The sequence below is a fragment of the Podarcis cretensis genome (genome assembly GCF_951804945.1).
Source record: "Podarcis cretensis genome assembly, chromosome: 10".
NCBI classification, from domain to species: Eukaryota; Metazoa; Chordata; class Lepidosauria; order Squamata; family Lacertidae; genus Podarcis; species Podarcis cretensis.
The window spans coordinates 43,514,070-43,539,827 of record NC_137179.1 but is presented as its reverse complement, the minus strand read 5'-3'; the positions used below and the strand labels follow the sequence as shown (position 1 = coordinate 43,539,827).

The 25,758-nt window shown below is 41.2% G+C and overlaps 2 protein-coding genes across 3 annotated transcripts in view; one reads left to right on the top strand and one right to left on the bottom strand.

The window, feature by feature from the left end:
- Positions 1-2,071, top strand: part of ZDHHC17 (zDHHC palmitoyltransferase 17) — a 49,589-nt gene extending 47,518 nt beyond the window's left edge. For both annotated transcript variants that reach the window (XM_079991836.1, XM_079991835.1), the window contains exon 17: positions 828-2,071. In XM_079991836.1, coding sequence (XP_079847962.1) covers positions 828-966 — 139 coding nt within the window. In that variant the 3' untranslated portion in view covers positions 967-2,071. The remainder of the gene's footprint in view (positions 1-827) is intronic.
- A 3,071-nt stretch (positions 2,072-5,142) lies between these two features.
- CSRP2 (cysteine and glycine rich protein 2) lies at positions 5,143-20,806 on the bottom strand. The gene is made up of 6 exons (XM_079991863.1): positions 20,653-20,806; positions 12,083-12,201; positions 9,279-9,447; positions 7,717-7,846; positions 7,278-7,371; positions 5,143-6,842 (listed from the first exon to the last, which is right to left on the bottom strand). Exons 2-6 carry the CDS (start codon positions 12,192-12,194, stop codon positions 6,766-6,768), a joined length of 582 nt encoding a protein of 193 aa, XP_079847989.1. The 5' UTR covers positions 12,195-12,201; positions 20,653-20,806; the 3' UTR covers positions 5,143-6,765.
- Positions 20,807-25,758: the final 4,952 nt, after the last annotated feature.

Here is a 25,758-nt window from a genome sequence, read left to right as displayed (position 1 = left end):
CCATCAGACAAAGCTATAAAGGCACTCAAGCCATTGAGACCACTTTTGTCTCTGGCGATAGTAATTGATCCATGAGAACCCGCAAACCACAGACCTGAACTTTTAGGGCAGAGCTTTCCAAACCGTGTGTCATGACCCATTAGTGTGTCAGCTGCAGTGTGCCATGCAAACACTCCCTACGCTCCTCCTGGGGAAATGGGTTAGTTTAACCTCCAGTTTGCTAATAAAACTGAATTACTGTGCCGCAAAATAATGCATGTCTAAAAAGTGTGTCACCAACATAAAAAGTTTGGAAAGCTGTTTTAGGGGGAACATGACCATATCCAGAGCTGTTGAAAGCAGCATCCAGAGACTTATAGAATGTCTGATGAAATAGTGATCATACCCTCATTTGTGGGAGTGGCCAGACTGTGCAACCACATTAGATATGTGAATTGTGTTCCATCAGAACCATGAATTCACTCAGTTCTAGCCAATTTAAATGGGTATTTGTAATATCTCACACGTGCTATGTAACCAGTCCTTCCCCAAACCCAATACACTAGGTCAGAAGTATTATCCCCATTATAAAGGGGGCAGATAAACTGAAGCCAAGAAATCATAGCTTTCCTAAAGCTTCCTATTGAGAGTTTACAACCCTGTGTGGCTTCTTGGTTGATAGCTGACGCTTTTCACTCCTCGGTAGCAGTGAATGTTTCTGTAAGTATCAACAAGCACAGTTATATGTATTGGGGCGGGGGGCGGAGTCCTCCTTAATGATGACTAACATTGTTGCACTTGCTGGACTAACATATATTTATGTAACCATTTTTGTTTGTATTTTTTAGCCATGGATGCATAAGAAACATTATAGACTTCTTTGAATTCAGATGCTGCGGTCTTTTTCGTCCTGTTATTGTGGACTGGACAAGGCAGTATACAATAGAATATGACCAAACAACTGGAAGTGGCTACCAGCTAGTGTAACACCCACCTCCAAACCTGTGAGCATATCGTATCTGAGTGGTGCCTGAAAATTTGTTTCTCTCAAATCCACATCCCTTGAACAGTAGCATGCTATGAATAGAGCTAACAGTGAATCTAATGGTACCTTCTCTACATCAGTTTTATTAACAGATGTAATCAAAGGACAGAATAAACTGCTAATCCTGACAATGAGGAGGAAGATGAGAAAAGGATTTTAACTGTCCTTACCGTGGGAATGATTCACAAAGACATATTCACGCCATTTTCTTTCCTTTTAACTGCTTTCACAATGGAGCATGAGATTGTTAAAATACAAACATACTAAAGTCATGCTGTGCTGAACATGAAATATTTATTTCATAATTTGAACAATTTCATTGGAATTAAAGTCAAATTTTACAAAGCAGCCAGACTTTGAGATCAATGTATTATATTTCCTGTAATGGAATTTTTGTACAGATTTGCTATAGTATTATGTGCATTGAAAATGTGCATTCAGTACTCTGAAGAATCATGTGGTCTTATTGGGAATCCACCATAAAGTGTGAAGTTGTTGGAAGCAGGACGCAGAAGGATGTTAGTCACAAAACTATTACGTAAATGTAATGGCTGTTGGCAGTTAAAGCTGTCTTGTTTCCGATATATTGAATTACTCGTAATAAGCCTTGTGTGAAGATGTATATTTGGGGAGGGTGGGTGAAGTTGCACAAAATTACATCTCGTCCAGTATAAAGCCCTATTTAGGTGCATGATACGACTTTTGAAAATTAGACCACAAAACAAAATATAGCATAATAATCTGCAAAAACTAAATAAAAACATATAATATATGCAGTCAGTGAAATGCTGGTACCTAAGTAGTAGGTACAGTTCTGCATGATGTAGTCTACAGTCATTGGAGGATGTGCGAAGTCACGTAGGTGGAACCAAAGAGTGAAAGGGCCAACTCTCAGTAATAGGGGAGCGGGGAAGGATATGACTGCAGTTAAATTGAATGTGGCTGCTGGAGAAGTAAAAACTGATTAACAAGTAACTCTTTTGCGTTACATAAAATGATGGAATTCAAGCTAAAGAAAGTTATAATTCCTTTGTAGCAGATTTAAGTGGGGAAAAAAACATTACATGGCTTCTTGAAGAATATGGTAATGGCAAGTGGGAAAACACCCTTAACTTTTGTTTGTCTCAAAGTTACCAGAACCAGATATATTTGAAAGGTAAGGAGTGGTATGAAGTTGCATTCCAGAAGAGTTTTATGTTGTTGAATGTGATGCACTGATTTTATGTTACAGCATTTTTATATATTCCTTGTGAATTATTCACTGCTTCCTTAACTATTGTTTACAGAGAGACTCGAAAAATCGGTTAAGTTCTCTTTTTAAGTGCTGTAGCAACATAGTGGTTCGAGAATCCTGTGAGGGGGATTTGGGGAGGGGACCTTAATACAGATGATCGAGACCAGTGTAAAGAATGTTTATCTGTATATACATAATTTATCAAATAGTTTTCTCTTTGTGAGTGTGTGTGCGTGCGTGTGTGTGTGTGTTAGTATATTTAAAAGCTGCTCATTTCATTTTATCCAACCAAAAATGTAGGAAGATATCTAATAGGCTTGTTAGTAATGATCAATATTGCCTTTAATAGGCACTGTACCCTGCAACTTCACTGCATGTTTGATGCTTGGCAAAACTAGCATTTCCTGTAATATGCAGATTACAGGTATTAAAGCAATCTAGTGGTATTCCCGCCCCTTGCCTTAGTAAGAGGAGCAGTGAAACTGTAAATAGTTGATGTTCAGCATTTTCAAGTAGGCATTTTCCCTCTAGCCGTTTCTTTGATCACCAGGTGTGCATAGTTTGCAAGTACCAGATACCAAGATTTACAGAAGTGCAACATTAGTGTACTTGAATGTTTAATACTGGAAAAATTCAACCTTGTCTTTGACACACTATTTTTGAGGGAAAGAGAATGAAGTTGGGTGCAGGGATGGCAAAAGAGGCCTGTGCCATTTTGTCAGATACAACTTAGAACTATAATAAGAATATATTATTCTTACAACACTACTTGTAAACTTTAGTTTCAAGCTGAACATGTTTGAGCAGAGCCATCTATTTCTTATTTTACATTACATGGAGTTGACTCCCTTTTGGAGAAAGTGTAGCTCTGCAGAATCTCATTTGATGTTGAAAGCCCTCCGTAATCTATTTGCTAAATATATTTCATAGCTCCAGAAAATCTGTGTAACATCTATATTTCTTTTGCAAGTTACAGTAATGTGCACCATATGGATTCCTTGTACAAATAATTGTGTCCTTGATAGTGAAAATAAATCCTACTTCAGTTGAGCCAAAATACTTGGGTGTAAAATTTGCTTAACTCTATGCTGCAAAAAGAAAATATAATGGAGTTAGAATTGCCCAGAAAAAGGTTCTACACCTGAGGCAGCTAGAATAATTCTAGTAGTCTGAAATACTGAACGGGTTTTTTCTGAAATCTGGCAGATTTTTTTTTTTTGGGGGGGGAGTATCTATGCAGCATTTTTTTCTACCAAGAACTCTGTTATTTATTGCAGCAGACCACACCATTCTAGAGGGCTGCATGAAAGCGATCCAAATATACTGGATAGATATTCATTGATCTATTCAGAACAAGCAAATGAAAAAAAAATTTCTGCCCTAGATAAGCTATTTTCTTTTTGCAGGTTTTAAGTTTCTCAATGCTCTCCTAAGTTGTTTTAACAGGTAATATGCATAAGAGCATCATTGTTTAAAACTGAGTATTTTTTTAATTTACCTTATTTATAACTGTGCCAAGCATTATTTTACTACTGTCAAAATGTTGATGTATTACATGGTGAACAAAATCTGTAAAATGTTTAATAAAAATAGCACTCCTTACATAAATTAAAATTGTCATTTTTTTGTAAGTTATTAATCAAATAAATACTTGTCTCCTAGATGCTAGCATTTGTCTTTACTTCAGTAAGAGTTTCTTGTTCTCCTGCTCAGAACACTCAGGAACTTACCCTTCTTGGGAGATCGGCTCCTTTTCTGCTAATTAGGAGGTTGCTCCAAAGAGCCCATTGCTACCTCAGTAAGACTAGCGGAGCATTTTTTTTCAGCATTGGAGTTAAACTTTGCATGTTGGTGACACTTTGTAGACATGCATCATTTCACCACACAGTCCTTCGGTTTTCCAGCCTCTAGAGAAGTGCAGGGAGCGTTCATGCGGCACACCTACACACTTAACATGTTGAGAGAAACAGTTTGGGGAGCTCTGATCCGCAAGTTACAGTGGTGCCTCATAAGACGAAATTAATCCGTTCCGTGAGGCTCTTCGTATAGCGGTTTTTTCATCTTGCGAAGCAAGCCCATTGACAGCTTAGCGCTATTAGCGGTTTAGCGGCTTATCAGCGGATCAGCTGATAAGCGGCTTAGGGCTTAGGAAAAGGGGGGGGTGGGAAAAAACCACGCAGGAACTCGCAAGACATTTTCGTCTTGCGAAGCAAGCCCATAGGGAAATTCGTTTTGCGAAGCGCCTCCAAAACGGAAAACCCTTTCGTCTAGCGGGTTTTCAGTCTTGCGAGACGTTCGTCTTGCGGGGCACCACTGTATTCTTAAACCAACTTTGTACTTTCCCTCTCCCACCTGCCCTCCAGCCTTTGAGAGCCAAGATCATGCAGGAAGGCTTTAATAGCAATTATGCTCTACAGGAGGGGTGGGCTAGTTGAATCAAGAACTGGTTCAGGCCCTGCACTGCACCCACCTGATATCACGGGGAGAAGAGGTGATTCAAAGTTAAAGCCGTGTCTTTTCTTTTGCACCCCCAGCCTGAACTGAAAGCTGGGGAGGCAAAAGAAGAATTTCTGAGGTGGGTGACAGAGCTTTTTGCTATGAAAGAATAGTAACATTTACCGTGGTGCTTAGATTGGGAACAGCAGATCTCTAGTTTGTCAGGTAGATGCAGTTTGGCCAAAATGACTGGTTAAGTAGTGAAAATAGCTTTAAGTGTTTTTATTGCATAAGCATTTCTTGCTCTTATTGTATATGCCCTTGGCCTCGATTTGTTAATTATATGGTTGTAGGAACACAGTTAAAGAATAATTAGTACTCTGATTTGGGATCCTTGTTCAGAATTGTGCTGTGAACACAGATGACGTTGAAAGGAGATATGAAGTCATTTCTTTGGCAGCCTAACCATTTATTGTTGAGACATGCATACTTTTGTCCTTGCTTCAAAAATTTCAAAATGACCCACATGTACATAAGCATACCAAGCAAACTCGCATGATTAACAAAAGCAAAATAGCATCTTGGCTTGAAATAAAATGTCCATTATCCCAGTTCATACTGCAAAAATAGCAAAGCCCATAGTTCATATATACTTAGATATCTAAAATCTCTGTAGTGAAGTCTACTATGGAGTAGGGATATGGGAACAAGTTACCAAATGAATAAAATCTGACAATGGTTTGTCTATATAACACAAGAATAAACTGTTTAACAAGTGAAACTTTAGTTTCCCTACGCTTTCTAGATACTGTCCTGTCTGCTTCTTCCCCTGCCTCATCCACAGTCTTGAAGATACCCTAGTAATTGGTTGGAAGTACTGGTACCTTTGCAGAAGTCTGAATCACAAATGACATTTTTGTTACTGTGTATATTCCAAAATGTCATAACCCTGGCCAATTATGGATAGAGCAGCAATAGTTGTAGGGCTAACTCTACAAGCAATTCAGAACAACAGTATTCAAAGAGTAATAACAAGATTTGAGGCTTTCTAGAAGTTACTCCAGACTCTTAATGTTCTAATAACTGCAGTATTTATCATAGACTTGTATCTTATAGTAAACTTGAGTTCATAGAGTTCCCCCTGTGCTCCATCCAACGTCTTCCCAAACGGCATGTGCAGCTGAAATGGGAGTAGGGAAGGGAACTTCCTTGTGAGTCAAGCCATGATTTCCCCCCCAAATCTCTCTTTAGGGTACCATGAATTAGAATAGCCAGAGCAGAGATCTACTGCAGAAGATACCTCAGTTGCATTTTTAGAAGTTGCTGCCTTTCTGAGATCAAGGTACCTCACATCTGTTGCCTGTGAAACTACTGAGATGGACAGTTAACATAGTGCTATGATGGCCATTTGCACAAGCCCTGTTCGGGTGTTCATCCCCTATAAAACTGCAAAAGAGGCAGAGCAAGGGATGGGTGGTTGTCACCTTACTGGCCTTAACTCAGCCATTATCCAATCATTCCCTAGAAGGGAACTTGCTATACTTAGTGGAGTAACACCAGGATTCTAAATCATGGACTCCATGAGTAGAGCGGGTTCCTGTTTTAGAAGTTACTTCTCCAACGTGGAGTAGGCAAGACCAACGAGCATAATTGGGAAGGTTAATGCCTGAGCAGGGCTACTGCAAATCTACAATGACAGACTTGGCTATAATGGATTAACATGCTTTTTACTCCCAGTCTTCCCATTACCTGATGAAGTGCTTGTTTAGGCAGCAAGCAACTCCTACCATGCTTCAAATGTTGCAGCCAAAGCAATATATAGATGCAGATCTGTAGGCAGTAGAAACAGAACAATTTTCTCCAGGGGGCCTTTCAACACACTAATCTTATAAGCAAAAAAGATTTACTGAACCCAATTGACAGTGCATGTAAAAAGTGTGCTTTTAAGGCTTGAGAAAATGCAATACTTTAAGACAAGCAACGGCATAGGACACTAGTTATCCGTTTCACAGTAATTAGTCGCATTTAAGTTGTAACTATAGAACCATTTCAGTGCAATGGCACTAACGAATCATTGAGCGTGAACCAGAGCACCAGCTCCCTGCCCATAGCCAAATCCTTTGGGGCCAAAGTTCTTCGCATAACAACCTGCAAGGATAAATAGTAGACTATCAGTTCAATTCTAGCAGTTGTTTTGGTGAAATAATAAAATCGGGTACTCAAGCAGATTTACAGAACATTTTTTTAAATGAGTTTCTATTGTTTTCCAGGGCAAAACTATTCCTTATACCTAAAGAGCTGTCACTTCTGAAAGAAGGAAGCTGCTATACAAATCCTTTTGGCTGGTGTAAAATAGTTGTCCCTACACCATCCACAGCAATGATTTAAGATTACTTCCTTAGTTGAAAACCTGATACCTTCATTATTCTCCAAATATCACTTAAATTGAGAAAATATTTATCCACTTAAAGAACAGTTGCAGAATACATTCTTTTGACCTGTTGACCACCCCTTCCTGGAATCAAACCATACGACTCTTCACCGGAACAAGCAATTTTTATGCCCTTTGCCTTAACCTCTTACCTTTGCAATAGATTTCACCGTCCTTCTCTGTCAGAGTTGTTGATTCAAGACTTTTCCCACACTTGGCACAGCGAAAGCAGTTTTTGTGCCAAGGCTAGATAGAAAGAGAGCACATTTATTTTAGGCTTCTGTATTGCACCATTAAAAAAATTCCGAATCTTTATTTTCAAAAAAAGTTGTCTTCTTAGAGTTATCTTGCTATTCATATGAGCTTGATCTATTAGTAAAAAGCACTTAAGTACAAATGTTTGAGAAACTGGATTCAGCTGGCCACTGTCTCAAGACTGCAAATCTCTTCCTCCTCAAAGAGATCTACTTGCTCACCTCTTGTAAGAGAGCAAGCTACCCCACTCTTAGCAAGCCAAGTTTATCTACAATTAATGAATTGAAAAATGTCAGTGTTGCTTGGCAAGGTCTCTGCAACAATATGCCACCTTACCTTTCCAGCTCCTATTACTTTCTCTGCTGCATACACAGAATCACCACACCTGGAACATTTCTCTGCTCCTCCAAATTTTTGGGCAAACTTTGAAGTATTTGGACTTGTTGTAGGTCGGTGAGAAGGTGCACTAAAATAAAGTAAAGGTGCCCTAGTGTGAATATCCAATTTCAGTGGAATCCATTATTTATTATTATTAAATTTGTGTCCTGCCCTTAATCCATAGATCAAAGGATGGTTCACAACATAAAATACAAAATAAAAACACAAAATACATAATAAAAACAACAGGGGGGAAACACCACAAACCAATAACCTGGTTTAGATGCATACTAGCCCATAGTTATACTTCTCTATGCTGATTCACTGAACTCTCACAATGCTGTTGTAATGATTTTCCCTCAATTCGCACCTGTAATATGAAAAGTTTTTAAAGACAGCCATGTTCGCAAATTATCCCTTAGTTTGAACAATGCCTAGGTTTACAAATATTGCACAGCTTAAAATGTACTTATTTAAGACTGCCTCACATCAGGATTTTTGCTCTAAAGTTTACTGGAATTTATAAAAACAACTTTTATCAAAAGCCCACATCAATACAGCCTCATTTGTGTCTGAAGACTGCCACAGTATTTCCTGTATTCTTTAAAATGCAGCCGTTCTACAGATCTGAGTTTCTTTTTGCCTTGTGGCTTGTTTGTCTTTAAAACAAATCCCCTGTCATTTGGGGAGGTGCCCTCACCAGCCAAGTATTCTTATCCATTTAGAGGGCCCTGAAAATCCTACTAAAATCAATGAGGTTATGGTGGACTACATCATGGCTTTTCATTTTACAGTGAAGGCGCTCTATAGCCTTGAGAACTATAAATTCATCTGCGGCATAATATCAAGGCTTTGAAGCCTTCATCTGAACAGAAGGAACTGCTCAGCATCCAACATGTTGAGACTGTTCAAATGAAATACCAAGCCTTGCTCGCAATTACTACCCGCCCCCAATGCTCCTGGCTTACTGGAAGCCATAACTGCTGCTGCTGCTGCTGCTGCTGCTGCACAAGCCAATGTGAACTGGTTTGGATTCAAGAGGAAGCAACTGAAGCTGAGTGCATAAAGAGAAGAGGAAGTGCACGCAATCACAATTCTCATTGGTGTCACATGTGAATTAGGCATTGGTTTACCCCATTATATATATTAGGCTGGATATTCATGAGATTCTAAAGTAACATAAAATGATTTAAGAGGTGGACCCTTAATTATAAAACACTTGCCAACAGAGCCTAGCTGCGTCACTTCCATAATAAACAGCTTTCTGAGAAAACTGAATCACTATTACACACAGAGAGCAAACCAGGGTTGACTCATTTCCAGATATGTTTGTTCCCTGGACAGCTGCTAATAGTGAAGGCTTAGTTATATAATCAGAGTGAACTTTACCATTCAGACCATTGCTTAGGGACAATACACAATACAGACATGACAAAAGCATGGCTGCAGGCTGTTTTATGTAGGGTCACACTGCCAGCTGCAGTTACAAGTAGCTCAAGTAGAATGCAAGTTATACTTACTTGTCATGCTTGATGCCCAGCCTCTCCCCTCTGTCCATATTAAGAGTGCCTGCTCCTTGGCCATAGCCATAGCCTTTTGGGCCATACTTCTTTCCATAGCATGATTTGCAGTAGACCTCTTCGTCATGGATGGCTACTGTTGTGCTGTCTAAGTTTTTCCGGCACACCACTGGAAAAGAAAGAAAGAAAGAATTTGCTTCTTCAAAAAACGGATGCCTATTTATTAACAGAAAGGAACATTAAGTGCCAGGGAGGGAAAGTGCCTCTGGTAGTTGTTAAAACTTAGCGGACTACTGGAAAATGAAAAGAGGGGAATGTTTTTGAATTGCTGGATTATATTTTGCTCTACTGAGGGACTTGTCCCTCCTTCCCATTCTTAATTGTGACATTTACAGAATGGAAGCTTGATGCAGTTTAATTAACAAGGCTGCAAAAGAAGCCAGGAACTGAGGTCAGCAATTTTCCCTCCTGCTTTTTTAAAACCACACAGCATGTTTAATTATGCAACAGTTCCCATTTTTTACTTTACAAAGTATCCATAACTAGAGGCACTAAAAAAAATAATTAGTGCACCTTCTACAGGTACTCCATTTGAGACTTACTGGGAATACTGACCCAACTTAAATCCATGTCCTGAAATACCATTAGTAACCTATTTCTGCTTTTACAGCTTTAAGTTGCTTGTTCTGTTTCCTGGGAATGAGGCCAGAATTTCTCTGTTAATGAGAAAATATGGGCAGTTCTATATGAGCACTCAGCACAACAGTCCATGTGCTCTCCACCATTCACATTCAAGAAGTTTACTTCAGGGCAACATGCTTTAGTTAACACCACTACGACTTCAAAATTGAGTATTATTTTTGCATATCACCAGAAACAGGCGGTTCAGAACTCACCTAGTAAGAAATATATATATATATATATTGATCCATAAGACTGCAAGAGCTTTTGCATTTAATGGTCTGTATCAGGAGAAAATGTGACGTAACAATAGGTGCACAAATGCATCTCCACTCTATAATTTTTTGCACACTGCAGCCACAGGGGAGTGGTAGTCAAGATCACAGCACAGAGGCTTGACACCAGCACTAGCCATTCCTCACACCCAATGAAAATACAGTACCCACCTTTTAACTGGCATTGCAAAGGTTACGAAGATAGAAATGCATTTATGCTCATGTCTCATCACTATTCCACATCAAATGCAAGTCAAGCTAGATTGCAGAGCTAGATTCTATTGGGTGCATTTTTGCTTCCTTTTGAAGCAGAGCAGTGCCACACTTTGGGTTTTGACTCCTGTAGTCGAATTGTGTAGTGTACAATGTGTTCCATTATTATCTCACAAGACACTGTTTAGTTTCATGAAAAATGTTGTCATGCCTTCTGACTAGGAGGGCTCTCGCCTTTAATCCCAGATTTGTAGAGGCCAAATGAGATAACCAATTCCTTCACAGCTGAGTTCTTTATGCATCCTCAGAAACTTATTCCTTCATATTTTCCATGTCTAAGCCTAAACAGGAAGAAGCAATCCTGAACCTAAACTTCAAATAGTTTGAGCTTATTCTGTTACCTTCCCAGCTTTGCTGCTTAGCTCATTGACTTTCTTGCTACCATGAGGTTTGACAGCTGTTATCAACTGCCCTGCTTTTCCTGAAGTGCAGCTACTGAAAATTCCTGGCCTGCCTCCCCCACCCAAATTGCTTGTTGCTCTTACTAATTTCATGACATGAGCTTGGGTAAACTACAATCCACATTTAATGTCACAACAATATTGCTCTTCTTTGTGGCAGCTGCATCACAAAGCAGTTATTTGATGCAATCCTTTGCTTAGTATCTAATGAACATGCTTTTTGGTACAAAAATGCAATTCTTCAATAAGCTGTTGGCCTGAAACATAATCGCATAGACTCTGCTCATTTAAGACAATCAACAGCCTCCTGTGCCAAAGCCCAACAGAATTTTGGCTCCACTGTGCTGAAATAGAAAATCAACCAGATCATTCAATTAACTTATTTGGTATGGATGAGGAAGAGAGCCAACTAATGAATTCTCACAAAATGATCTTTAAAATGTAAACTGCTGGAACAACTTACAGTGTGAAACAGGCATTTTTATGGATTAAACTTGGTATTTTGTTAACATGCTTAATCTTAGAATATAAATTCAGCTCAGAGCCAACTGAAATGGTGGGTTTGATTTGAAGTGACCAACGTGTAGCAAAGTGAAAACCTAAACCAGGCATGGGGAACTTGTGGCCCTTCAGATGTTCCGAGACTACAACTCCATTGACCATGCTTGCTGAGGCCAATAGAAGTTGCAGCTCCCACACACCTGGAGGACCATAACCTGCCGACCACTGACCTAAGCCTTTCATTTGTAAAGATGGTGATATAGCTCAGTCTTGAATCCCGCTAATTCCAGTCCTTTTAATACTCTCAGTACTAGACAGAGCTGGTCCACTTCTCTTCCAAAGAACAGCTAGAGCCGCTTCTTATTGTTCATGTGCTCAGTTATATGAGACATGCAAGTAGGTCCACTTCCTGTGGTGGTCATGCAGTGTCTGAAAATGCTCTCCTGACAAAGACTACTGCATTCCTCTGGTGAAGATACAGTCCTCTCGAGTCATCCTGGGAAGAAAGGAACTCAAGATTGCTCAAGGCAGCATAGATAGTGCTTGGTATTTTACACTCTTTGTTCCTTGAGGCCATAAGATGTCTGTCTTTGGATCTGAATAGCAAAAATTATGGTCCTGCCGCTCACTACTTGCACTGCCATTCACTGTTTCAACTGAAAAGAGTACTTACTACAAAGAAAGCAGCATCTGTGGAAGCTTCTCCCATCACATTGTACTTCTTCTGCATGGTACACTGTTCTGCCACAGGCCCCACACTTGTTGCCACCTCCCCAGTTTGGCATTTTGAGTCTGCAAAAGAGATGGTAGCAATTAGCAACAAGGTAAAGGTTGTGTTTCCACAGCAGGAGCTTTGCTAACATTTGTAGAAAATAACAATAACTTTTCTAGAACAATCTTAATTTTTCCCTCCAACTTCCACTCCCATCAGTTTTTGTTTTAAGTTTTATTAAGGATTTTTGTGTGTGTTACAAAACAAAGGAACAGGGAAGGGTACGTCTATCGTCTCCATTTTCAATTCCTAAGAGTCTTTTTCACAATTCGTTTACATTTAGTGAGAGACACTTTTGTCATAGATATCTTGCTGCTGGGGGGAAGGCGGGGGAGAGAGTTGGGAGTTACAGCCTGGAGTAACTGCAGGCTGAGGTAAGTTTTCATACATTTCTCAAACAGTAAAGCCTTCATACTAGGTTTAAGGGAACAAATCATTTGTCATGCATAGATTTCTTACAACATCGTAAGAGCATTCCATAGATACTTCGTGTAAGAGAATGATTATAGCAATGTGATGAAAGCAGAGTTGGGAGTATCCACTGGAGTGCAGCAATTGTTCCAGACAACTCCATCATGCTCAGAAAGCAGGGGAGTAACCTCACCCTCATTCACACAACTGGAACCAGAAACAGCATGCCCCAGTGCATGTTCTCTCTCACACCTATTTTCCCATCAGCAGAGGAAGTGAACATGTGCAGCACCATACCCCACTGGAGGGGTGCAAGGGACAATAGCAAATGGCTCATTCTCCTAAATGTCTCTGGTGCTGTCTCCCTAATCCAACATCAGTAAACTCTCCACAACTCCCCTCTTCCATAGAAGAGAGAAGGATTCAAGCTGGAACCATGAGCAGATCCTGAAGGCTCAAAAGAAAATACATTTTTGGGGTGGAAAGGGACAAGGAACGTTATTAAACTCTACTGACCAAGGACACAGATTAGTTTTGAGAGAAATGCCTCAAAAACACAAAGCCAGTTTCTATCCTCCAGTAGGGATTAGCACACAACAAGAAAGTGTAAAAAGGAAAACAAATATTTTAAAATATTGTAAGCTGCCTGGAGTGGGTATTTGCTTAGAAAGGTGTATCCAAACTTTTAAAATTGGTAAATGGAACATCTCTATGTGGCGAAAAGGTGACCTTTGTTTTCCATTTTAACACACAGCCCAAGAACAAACAAGGAAAAACTAATAAAAGGTGCTTTTAAAAATCTTGTAATATGCCTGTTGAAACACAGTTTCTGCTTGCTTAGCGGGGGCGATGTGGGGCAGAGAAAACATCTGTCCCACTGAACATTTGTCTAGTAGGTGAGAAAGACAACTAGAAGAGTCTAAGTCAAGTGAAGTCCACATTGGAAGCAGCAATTGCCCCCAAGATATCCTGGCCTCAAACTATTGATACTCAATGAAGCTAAACTCCCTCTGAGCCACTGATAAGGCAATCTTGTTTGCCTGTCTTCCATAGGCCTTATTTTTGGAATGGAAAGTTTTTCAATTTCACTTACTACAGTCATACCTTGGTTGTCAAACCAAATCTGTTCTGGAAGTCTATTGAACTTCTGAAAACATTCAACAACCAAGGCGCAGCTTCTGACTGGCTGCAGGAGCTTCCTGCACTCCATTGGAAGCCGTGTAAGCTGCGTCAGACATTCGGGTTCCAAAGAACGTTCTCAAACCAGTGCACTCACTTCCGGGTTTGCGGCATTCGGAAACCAAAATGTTCCAAGTTGCAAGGCGTTTGGGATCCAAGGTATAACTGTACTAGATTTTGAAGCTGATTGTGAGGTCTGTTATAATATCATTTTCTATTACGAATCTTATTTTATTTAATCATGTTAATGACACCATTGTGTCCTTCACAACTTTAACAACTAACTGGTTAAAATTGCCTTTTCTCAAATTAACCTCTCAGTTAGTAAAGCTTCAAGGGGCACAGCATTCCAGTCACCAGAAAATAATGATATCTATCCACACATCCTTATCTAACAGCTCTTTTTGCTGAGTCACCCATCAATAAATAGCCCTTTGGACAAACCAGACAATGTAAGACAGAAGTTCACAGATGAAATAGCAACTGCAACCACTTCTGTTGACGCTGATGCTTCAAGAACACATATTGTGTAGCGGAAATACTGGAGCTGTGCCTTGCAGACAAGGTTGCTCTAACACAGTTCTGTGTGTATGTTGGCTTGGGTCACATTGTGAACCTGGCCCAACTCCTAATGATTTTGGATAAACAGTGAAAAACAACAGCAGCCGACTCCTTTAAGTGTACAAATAAAAGAACCTTTCTATAAATCATTGCTGTTCTATTAGCTTTTTCAGATAGCTTGAACCCAAGTTCAGCTTAGTTGTTATGGAGAGAGTGACCCAGAAAATCTTACAAAGCAAAGCTGCACAGCTAAGTGACCATTGTCTAGAGTAAACCATTCTTGGAATGTAGGAAAAGAAGATTAATGATTAATCCAGATCAGGACATTTTAGTGCATTCCCTACCCAGCAATTACAAGTCTTCTTCTGCATGACCCTAGTAGCTCCATTTTAGGTAGCAACATTAATTTTAACTACTTAGCACATCCCTTTAAGAGTCCTCAAGAGTTTAATACTGCTTTTCCAGGATTTGGCATTATATAATGGTCAAGATGAGGTTGGAACTGTTACTTATGACATATACTGTTATTTTGTCATTCTTGGCACCACTGGAATCTAAAATGTCAGGATTCCATTACATTTATCCAAAGGTTTGGCTGCACTACTATGTAGCAGCTGATATCAATCATAGCAAACAGGACCCTAAGACGGATATAAGCTGCATTCCTTTCTCCAGAACTTTGCAGTATAAGATTCCTTCCCACTTTATAGCATCTCCTAAAGAGTAAACCCACTAGGAACTTAATTTTAACTGGGGTTCTATTGTTCCTTTGTTGGCAACCAACTTTAATGTGTATGTATAAGTTCATTTCCTTCTACTTTAAAGACCACATACTCTAAGGAATTCACCTTGGCACTGGTAACCTCAAGACTGGATTATTGCTATGTGTTCTACGTGGGGCTTCATTTGGACTAAACCTGGAAGCTGCAGCTGGTGCAGAATGCAGCAGCTAGACTGGGGTACCCCATCAACATCACAGATCCTCTGCTGAAGGAGCTGCACTAGCTGCCAAAATGCTACCAGGCACAATTCAAGGTCTTGTTTTTACTATTTAGTGCCCTAAACTTGAGGCGAGAATATCTAAGGCATCGTCTTGCCCAAGACACTCCCGCCCAGCAACTGTGCTCCTCAGATAGGATACTGCTGAGAATACCATATGTCTGACACAGAGGTTCCATTAGTCTGCACTGGATTTTTAGCCCCAACTCTCAGGATTCATTTTTCTGCCACAATCAGACAGGCACATAGCATTCTGATATTTAGGAACCTACTGAATACATTTTTTTGTTTAGGAAAGCTTTCCTTGAGGTGTCACCCAGTTATTTATGAAAGATCAATTCTCTGTTTTCATGAGTTTTTTAAGAGTTTGTTGAATTGGTTTTATTGTGCTTCTGTATTTTATTCTGTATTTTACCCTATACGTTGCTTCAATGGTTTTATGCCATAAAGTGGTGTACAAATGTGTACAATAATAGTAACAGTAATGGACCCAGAAATAGCAAAGAAATGGCAACTGCCTGGTCTGGCTATTTCTCTTTCCCATAAAAATGATTCTCCATGAGTAGGCTGGCCCTGCTTTTTCATTCCACAAACAGAGCAAGTCATCAGAACAAGATTGCACTGGGAAACTTTTGCATTTATATTTGCATGCATATAAGCACATGTAACATCATTTGATGCACTGACGCAGCCTCTCAGAACTGCACAACTGCCATACAATATGTCTGCGCTAATGTAAATACTTATTTTGGTACAGAAGAGGAAATAATGGCATTGAACTGATTTTATCAACAGATGTCAGGAGAGTTGACTTCTAATAAGCAGCTGAGGGCACTTGGTCAACATTCATTATTAACACCAATATCTGTACTTGGGCTTTATATTCAAGATGAATGTGCTTAATATACATCCAGATTTGGTTTACTATAGTAATTGTTTCCACTTCTGATGTGCCCTCAGCTAGTAATGCCCATAACGTATTTAAGAACACTGCAGTAAACCTTTACATGATGTGGAGCCAATTGTGCTCTGCAGCATAGAGTTCTAAGCTACCATTCTTCAAATCCTTTCCCTAACAATACAGTGCTTTGATACAACTGTCAAGCAGTATTCAATAATGCCACCTACCTCGCTGCCTAGCAGTCTCCCTGCCTGAACTGGTCTCAGAGGCGATGTTGAGGACTCTCAGACTGCTAGTTTTGGAGGACTTCAACATCCATGCCACTGACTCTAGGGTGGCTGCCATGATGACCATGGGGCTGTCCCAACATGCCATTGGCCACTGCATGTAGCAGGCAACACTCTGGACCTTGTTTTCTCTGCTGGGCAGAAAGAGGGTGCTATTGATATCACAATCCCTTGTCATGGTCACATCACTTCCTGTTGAGATTTAGGCTTCCAGCACCTTTTCCCTTCTGCATAGGCCTAATGGGATGGTCCACCCTTCAGAGGCTGATGGATCCAATGGGTTTCCAGACAGCTCTGGGGAATTTTCTGGCTGCTATGATTTGCACTCCTGTCGGAGTGCTGGCTGATCTCTGGCACATTTGAATGGCTCGGGCTGTTGACATGATCACTCCTGAGCAACTTCTCCTGCTTTGGCTCCTTAGTATACTCCAGAGCTTCATGCAATGAGACAAGCTGGAAGATAGCTTGAACACAGATGGAGGAAAACTCCAGTCGAATGCAATCTAACACTGGTGTGGACTCAACATCAAACCTACTTAGTTGCAGTGAAGGTAGCAAACTATGCCGTCCACCAGAGCTTTTCCAGATAGTATTTTACAGTCTGGTCCGAAGGAGGTGGTAGAACAGATGGTAGTTCACTGTCACTTGTTTGCAAAGCATTTTAAGGATAAAATCACTTGCATCAGCCTGGACCTTGACTCCAATGTTACAACAGGTGAATCTCAAGAGGTGTCCACCAGAGCACTGTCTAGTTTGGTTATGTTGGATGAGTTTCAGTAAGGATGGATAAGGTGCTTGGGATCAGTCAGCCTCTTGGCTGATAAAAACTAGTAGGGAGGAGACAGCTGACTAGGCCAAGGAGATTATTAATGCTTCCTGGTGAGACAGGGGGCCCTTGCCTGCTTGAAGGAGGCAGTGGTAAAAGCAGTCCTCAAAAAACCCTCCCTCAGTTTGGAAAACCTAATTACTAGCCAATTGCCAATCTCCCCTTCTTGCAACGGTTTCCCATTTGTGGAATGCTCTCCCCAGGGAGACTTGCCTGGTACCTTAGTTACATATTTTTGGGTGCCAGGCAAAAGCATTCTACTTCTCTCCGGTCTTTGGCTAATTAAGCAACCTATGGCTTTTTAAACTGGGCGGGTATTATTTCTGTTTGTCAGTATGTTTTATATTTTTGTGTTTTTGTATTGTAAACCACCCTATGATTCTCGGATGAGGGCTGGTACAGAAAATAAACTAAATAATAATACAAATCTACAAGAAGGCAGCACTCACGAACCACTTGCAGGAGAGACTTCGGAAACCATCAAGCGGTCCATCTTGGAACACAACTTGCTCCATTTGAAAAATCTCTCTCTACAGAAGAGATCTATTGTGGATTACAACTCTAGAACTATTCTGAAATTCCTAGTGAGCAGAAAGTGACTAATAGTGCAGTTGCATTCAGCAGTACATATGATTTGGGAATAAGAAGTCAGCTTTGGCAAAGAGTTTAGTAGGAGATCTTCAGCAAGTTGGCATTTCTCAGGGCTAAACTAGATGCAACCTTACTTGAACAACTGCAATTAACACACATTTAACAGAAAGATAAGTAGCAGCTGCAAGATCAGGACCAAGATTACAGGATGCATTTTTTTAAAAAAACACACCTCGCTTTATGCTGTCATTCTGAGGAATACCTCCCTGTCCTCATGAAGCTACTATTTTTTTCCACCAAGGAGGAAGCTTCCATTGCTAATTTCATAAAGTGGAACCAGCATTGCTAGTGGTCATTGAGAGCTTTATTCTCAATGAATTTGTCTTATGTATTTACCATTTCAATGCCAGTTCTCCCAGCTTGGAGGGATGTACTATTTGCTGTGCTAGAAAAGAATGACCCTGTCTAACTCCTTACAGATTCTAGATCTCAGTAATTCTAGCAGTCCACACACACTTGATTCTGTTTGTCCATACAATACTGTGGTGCTACTATGTCTGTGTTTCAGTTATTTTAATTTGTGGCATCTAATTTTGCATTGTAAACTGCCTTGAGTGTGACACAAGGCAAGGTAAAAATGCTTAAACAAAACAAAACAAAATATGTAAATATATTAATTGTTAAACTTTAAAAGTGTTAGAGTAACTTTAAGAGTACTAATCCAACAGCAGCCACAGAGCAGGCTAGAAAATAATCTACACTGTTCTACAGGATAGTATCCAGGCTGTTAAACAAGTTTGAAGAATCAGGCATGACAGAGCCAAGGAATTATGCAACTACCTTCAAGGGCCAATGGGATTCAGTTTTCCATTTCCATCCTCCTGACTCTTGCAGTTCATGACAGAACCTGTTCTAAGTGTTGAAGAAATAAAAATCTGTTGCAAAAAAATGGGGAGTCCCCACCCCCGGTAAGCAATTATGGGGTTATAAACCCAAAAGCCATAACTCTTGCATCAATTATTGTCTGTTATAATATTTTGTGCCACCGCTCTTCAGTCAAAAAGCAATTTGGAGCTGCTTACAACAATTTCAAACAGAACCCAAAGAAAATGGTTTAAAAGTGTGGAAGAAGGGGTATTGCATGAAGTTTACCAAATCCTTGCAGTGAGGGAGACAGTTATGCATTTTGTCTCTCATAAAAGGGCTTCTTGAAAAGCAGAATACCGTATACTGGCCAAGATTACTATTACAATGGCATATAGCCAATAAACATTTATACATTCTAAATTCTATATATCCAGACACTGGAATAAAAAGTCTCCAGAGTCACCTACTTTAAATGGATTTTGCAGCAATTCTGTTCTACTTCTTATGTCAACAGCTGCACACTCATTTTTAGAAGACTAAAAACCTGCCACTAGCCTATCTTCAACCTGGCAGTAGCTAATTTTGGGGTCAAGACAATTAACAAGCAGGTGACTTGAACTTGCTGTCAGGGCATGTGACTTGCAACTAAATCCCATTACCTACAGCATTTAGCTTTCCACTAAGGGGTTTATGACACGTAGCTGGTCTTTTCCTAATTAATCCATGCCTATTTAAAGAGCCATTTCACAAACTTGGAAAAACAAACTGCCAAAGATTGTTCAACAGGATCTATAAATGAAGCAGAATACCTACAGCGTAACATGGATATTTACCAAGCAGTAGTTTCTTCCATTATAGATTAGTATGCAGGGCCAACCTGAACAAGCTTTTAAGAACTGCTTTATTAACAGGATAGCAGCCAACTATCCATAGGTAGCTGTATGTCCCCAAGAGACTCTACCCAATGCACGTTAAAGGGAAACTGTTTCCAGACAAACTGCTCGCTCACATCACGAGACTTAGCAGCATCATTTAGAAACAAGAAGTGCGCTGAGTAGCTTTCTTGCTTTCTCACCAATAAGCCACTTAAGTGGCAGTTACTTTACAAATGAGCACAGGGAGCTGGGAAACAGAGCAGCTTCCAGGCAAGAGTTAAACAAATTCCTTTAACCTCATTATCTCACCCCACCCGAAGTTCCCAGTGAAACTTTTCCAAAAGGTGCTCAAGGAGCAGAAGAAAAGGCTGCCATAAAATGGGTTCAATTCTGAAACGTTCACCTTTCCAGAAACACTGGGCCCTGCTGGGCGCTATATGCAAAGCTTTGAGAGAAGCACAGCTTACAGCTGGGTTAACACCCGGCTTCCATCAACCGCGATGGCCGCGCAAAGTGGGGAGAAGTGGCAGGAGAAGGGAGAAGATAAAATTGCCTGTGACTAGGGTTAGGACCCGCCATTCCAAGAGAGCCCACGAAACCACGGGAATACCCTGAACCCAACTCGCTTCTCCGAGCATGTGCAGAGATTTATACTCCTTCCTTCCCCCCGCAGAAGAGCAGCAGGAGCATCCACACGCGCGGAGCAACACAGCCGGGCGTCCCAGCTCCAGGGGTCGTGGATACGCCCACCGCCAGGAGATTTCAAGCCGCTTTGGAAGCCCGGTTCCGAAAGAGGTGGCACAAGGTAACCCAGAGGCGTCAGCCCAGCGTGGCCCGCGCCCCCGTTAAAAACCTAGGAAAGCGAAGCGCCCAGCCTGTGCAGAAGGGCGAGACTGTGGAGGACGAACACAGAAGGGGAACAAAATCAAGCCAGCCGCTGAGGAAGCGCCGCCGCCGCCGCCGCCGCGTCTTACCTGGGCGCGCGGCCACCAGCTGCTTCGGAAGCTCTTTCTCCCAGGGCTCCCCACCAACTCCGCCACAAGTGCGACAAGCGCGCGCCCCGCAGAAGCCAGCCGGGTTTCCCTTGCAGCTGTTTATAGCGTCCCACAAGGGGGCGGTGCTGCGACGGAGCGTAGCCGGGCAAGCCCCTTCCCTCTGGGCCGCCCTTTCTCTTTCCGCGGCCCGCGAGGCCCCGCCCTGCGCGTTCAAGCGGCCGACGCCTAGGAGCTCGGCGCGCCCTCGCCCAAAAGGGCTGCGTTCCCTCGCTCGCCCCCGCGCGCGAGCGTTCTGACGGCCCGCAACTGTTCACGCGTTCCAGCGGCGGCGCCGCCGCAGGCACCGTCCGCCCATTAGAAGTAGGCCTTTGATGTTTTCCCCTTTTACAGTCCAGACTTGAAGGGGAGGGCTGAGGAAGCTCGACATGCATTGCTTTCCAAAGTAGAGCCTTTCCTGACGATCCAGACTTCTCTATATTAAAATAATGTATTGTGTCTAGTAGTCGGAATTTGCGATAGGGGATGTTTTCCCTGCTGGACAAGGAAAATAACGCTCTCTTCTCTATTTGAGTGTTGACTGCCCGCTGGAAATAAAGATTTGAATTTGTGGCTCAGCTTGGAATATCTTTTTTCTTTGGTACGGCTTACAGCCTAAAAAGTAAAATCATTAACAGTGGCGTAGCGTGGGTTGTCAGCACCTGGGGCAAGGCAAGTAATTTGCGCCCCCTAACCCGTGGATTTGCGCCCCCTAACCCTAACCCCCAGATGTTGCGCCCGGTGCGGCCGGCCCCCCCTGCACCCCCACGCTACGCCACTGATCATTAATACAGACAAAAATGTTCTTCCTTCATCTGACATCCGTCAAGTGTCTCAAAATTATGGAGGTACCCTTCTACTCAAATATCAGAAGACGAGTCAAATGTGTTTCTTGGGGACAAGCAAGTGACAGCAGGAGCAATATATTGCCTTCTGAGCCCTGCTTGTGGCCTTCCTGAAGGGACCTGGTTGGCCATTGTGGCAAGCACTGTGCTGTTCTTATTATTGTATATTTACAATATTTGTACGCTGCCTTAAAACATAACGCTCTCTGAGCGACTTGTGTGACAGTTGAATTGCAAAACAAATGTAACTAAATGAGACCTAGGAAGATGCCTTATGGCTTATGCCAAGACAGACCATTGTCCTGTTGGGCCAGCTTCGCCTACACTGACTGGCAGCAGCTCTCTGACTTCTCTCTTAGTCCTGTGGAGATGCTTGGGATTGAACCTGGAATCTTCTGCAGGCAAAGTGGATTCAAAATCTGGATGGCACCAGGTTGGAAAAGGTTTCTTTAGAGTCTAGCACCCGTTCTGAAAAGCAAGATTTGGGAGACAGAGAAAAAACCTTACACGCCAGAGAGCTACTGCTGACTGAAGTATATATTCCGGGGCAAGGTGGATGTGGACCAATAACTGGATCCACCAGAAGTGGTGGGCTTTACAAACCCTGTGCTTGGGAAATGCCAGTGTGATGTAGTGGTTAAGAGCAGTGGACTCATAATCTGGTGAACCGGGTTCGCATCTCTGCTCCTCCATATGCAGCTGCTGGGTGACCGTGGGCCAGTCACACTTCTCTGAAGTCTCTCAGCCCCACTCACCTCACAGAGTGTTTGTTGTGGGGGAGGAAGGGAAAGGAGAATGTTGGCCGCTTTGAGACTCCTTCGGGTAGTGATAAAGCGGGATATCAAATCCAAACTCTTCTTCTTCTTCAAGCACAGCGCTTCCAAAGCACCTCACAACCAGCTGGTTGTCAGATGTTTGAGAAGTGCTCTGCAGCACCAAGCACAGTGCTTTCCAAAGTGCCCAACAATCAGCACTTAGGAAGTAGGGTCTGCAAAGACCCTTTCAACCAAGCCAGGCCTTTACCTGCCCCACACCTGATAGCATATGTCAGGTTTAGGGCAGGTAGGTATGGTTTGGTCAAAATGGCCATGCAAGCCAAATGGAGAGGCCCGGTGGGCCACGGGCTGTTCCTCACCTGTAGTTTAGAGGTTGAATTTCCCTAGTTGTAATATCCAAGTTGAGGAGTACTCAGCCAGATGGGTGGGGTATAAATAATAATAATAATAAATAATAATAATAATAATAATAATAAGAAAAACATAAAGATAAATATTGTTGTCCTTTCCTCAAGAACAATGTCCTACCATTTTGTGAATATTTTCTTTTTGACATTTCTATGTAGGCTGGGTCTTTGCACAGCAGCAAATTAATTTAAGAATTAATTGAATAAAAAGAATTAGATCAGGAATGTGACTCCTCCTCCCGTGCCACACACAGTAAGACTAGCTGCCCTGCAGCTAGACTTATCTTCTTCATATACTAAAAAGCCCTAATTCAGTCTGTAGAGGGTGGTGCCAACAGAACTTTTGAGGATCAGTCTTTGTATCAGCTGAGTATTTCTAAACACAAAGCTCTTTTTGTTTTATTTTGTCACACAGGCATAACTTCTGAATAATGCCGCAATAGAAAACTATTATCTTCCGTTGAAGGTAAGTATTTTCATACAAAAATGTAATTGCTCTAAGTGAAGGATTATTATTTATTTGGGGGGGGGAGTTGAATTGCAGAGACCAAAGTAATCACATTTATATAAACAATAAATGGATTGGTGTATAAAAGGCATATGGATAATAAGGATGAACACTAATATGCTTTTCACTCTAAATTATTTGTGTGTGTGTGTGTGTTCTATGCACTTGGGAAGCTGCTGAAGAAGCTGTTTTGTTTCCTATCCGTGATACATTTATGGGACATGTACAAAATTAATGGCAGTATTTGAGTATAAATCTCAAGTCAGGGTAAAATTCACATCACTTGTCCTTCTGTGGAAAGATGAAAATATCAAGAATCCTGGTAAATTTATACCTGCAGCCTCTTTGGTTTCCTACCTAGGAGCACCTATTGCTGGCCTGCCCACTTCCATTGCGGAATTTTGCAGAATAGACCCATTTTCGTAGGATGATGAGTTTCTGGCCATGTACACACTGTACCTTTAAATCACATTCCCCACCCCCCAAAAAATAATAATTCTGGGCACTGTAGTTTACCCTTCACAGAGTTACAATTCCAAGCAACCCTTAACTACAGTGCAAATAATCATTTGAGGGAAGTAATGTGTTTTTTAAATATGCTTCTAAAGCTATAGTGAACACACAGCCACTGAAAGTTACCCCAACCATCTAGCAAAGGGAAGAGGAGCAGAATCACTTGCCTTTTTGTGACCTTGCCTTTTGGTGTGCTCCAGGCACTGTTTGGTGCATCTGCAGCCCTAAGTCAAGTTCCTCAGCTGGTATCACCACAGCTCTAGGCTCAGCGGTCTCCTACTCCTACTCTCAGCTTAAGGCCAAGGCCATGGCAATTAAACATCATAAAAGCCTCTAAATTCTGGGACAGTGCTGTGAAGAACCTCTGTTTTAATTCCACATCTTGGTGACTACGAAAAGGCAATGTCTTAGTGGTAACTAAAGGTCTCTAGCATGGACACAACCTTGTTAAAAACAAGGCAATTATATGTACTGGAATAATTTCAAATCTGTTATCGGCTCTGGAGTTCTCCAGGTTGATTTACAAACTTGTTTCAATTAATATGGTACTCTTTATATCCTAGCATCCATCACACAGAGTACAGTAAAATGCTAAATGTGACAAAAGAAGACTGGCCAGTAGACTGGGCTAAATAACCGTCTTAAAAGGTGAGTAATTCTGTCGGTAATAAAACTTACATCCTCATGAAGAACAGAGCTGCTTGTTAAATGTATTGAGTACAAAGTTAAAGAAAAAATATTTCAGCAACTTAAGAAGCATGTTTAGAGAGATGAGATCTTTTTTAAATGCTTTTTTAAAAAATTTGCCCGTAGGGTGTTTTTTTTTGGTTTGTTTTAACTGTCAGAAATAGTATGTTTATTTTTCTTCCATAGTGGTAATTTTTCTTCAATGACAATGTTTTGGGTTTTTTTGGCCATAAAAAATGTTACTTGACGAAACCTTTAAAAAGCAAGCAAACAAAACCGGACAACTAAATTTCTTAGCACAGTTAAAAAACAAAAACAACAACAATGTTTTCCCCAAAATAGTTATTCTCTCATTTCTCCATCTTCTTCTTCTTCTTCTTCTTCCACACCCCTTATATAAAGGACATTATTGCACCTTATCAGAACTTTAGGAAGGGCTTTGGCTTGAGAGGCAGACTCATAGCAACCAGACCAACCTAAGGGCGGCTGCGGCAACAAAACAATTACTGGCAGGCAGCACATGTGCCCGCCAAAGCTCTCAAAAAAATAATTTGCCCGTAGTTTAAACTCCACTTGAGATGCTAGTAGGTATATGTAAGAAGGTGAGAGCAGCATGCAATTTATATGTAATCCTAAATGCAATTAGAGAAACAATGTGTTGTGCAGACCGCAGGTACAGATGCTATCATGGCACCTGAATGTGATAAGCACAGCAAAATCAGGAGGTTATTAAATTAAAGATCTGAGTACCCTGGATGGAACTCTTTGAATAGCTTAGCCCAACACAAGCTCCCTTGAAGGAACCTGCTCCACAGAATTTCACTATCTCTAGTAATCATTCACAACAGGGAATATAATTTAGGACAAGGTATTTCTCTAAAAAATTGAGCTTGTTTTATTATATCATTTTAATATTGTACTATGAAGAATTCTGTTTGCTAAAACAGTGATGAATAACCTTTTGAGTGGGGGAGTCTCCAGGGTGTGACTGTTTTGTGGAAGGTATTTAAGCACATGCTGGAACTTTAGGTGAGTATGGTTGACGTTTATTAAAGGTCTCTGAAATCCTAGTGCAACAAACCCACTTTGTTGAAAGTGATGGGGAAATGCATTTTTAAAAATGTGGGATGAATGAATTTTATTATTTATAACCTGCACATCTGGCTGGGTTTCCCCAGCCACTCTGGGCGGCTTACAGGATATATAAAAACATCAAACATTAAAAAGGAGCGTCTCCACCCCTATCATTCAGCCCGGACACTGAGGTCCAGCTCTGAGGGCCTTCTGGCAGTTCCCTCATGGCAAGAAGCAAA

Coding starts and splice junctions, on each gene's coding strand:
- CSRP2 (XM_079991863.1), bottom strand. CDS start 12,194: ATGCCAAACTGGGGAGGTGGCAACAAGTGTGGGGCCTGTGGCAGAACA. Junction 9,448..12,082: donor CAGATGCTGCTTTCTTTGTA/GTAAGTACTCTT, acceptor TTTCTTTTCCAG/TGGTGTGCCGGAAAAACTTA. Junction 6,843..7,277: donor CGGTGAAATCTATTGCAAAG/GTAAGAGGTTAA, acceptor TTATCCTTGCAG/GTTGTTATGCGAAGAACTTT.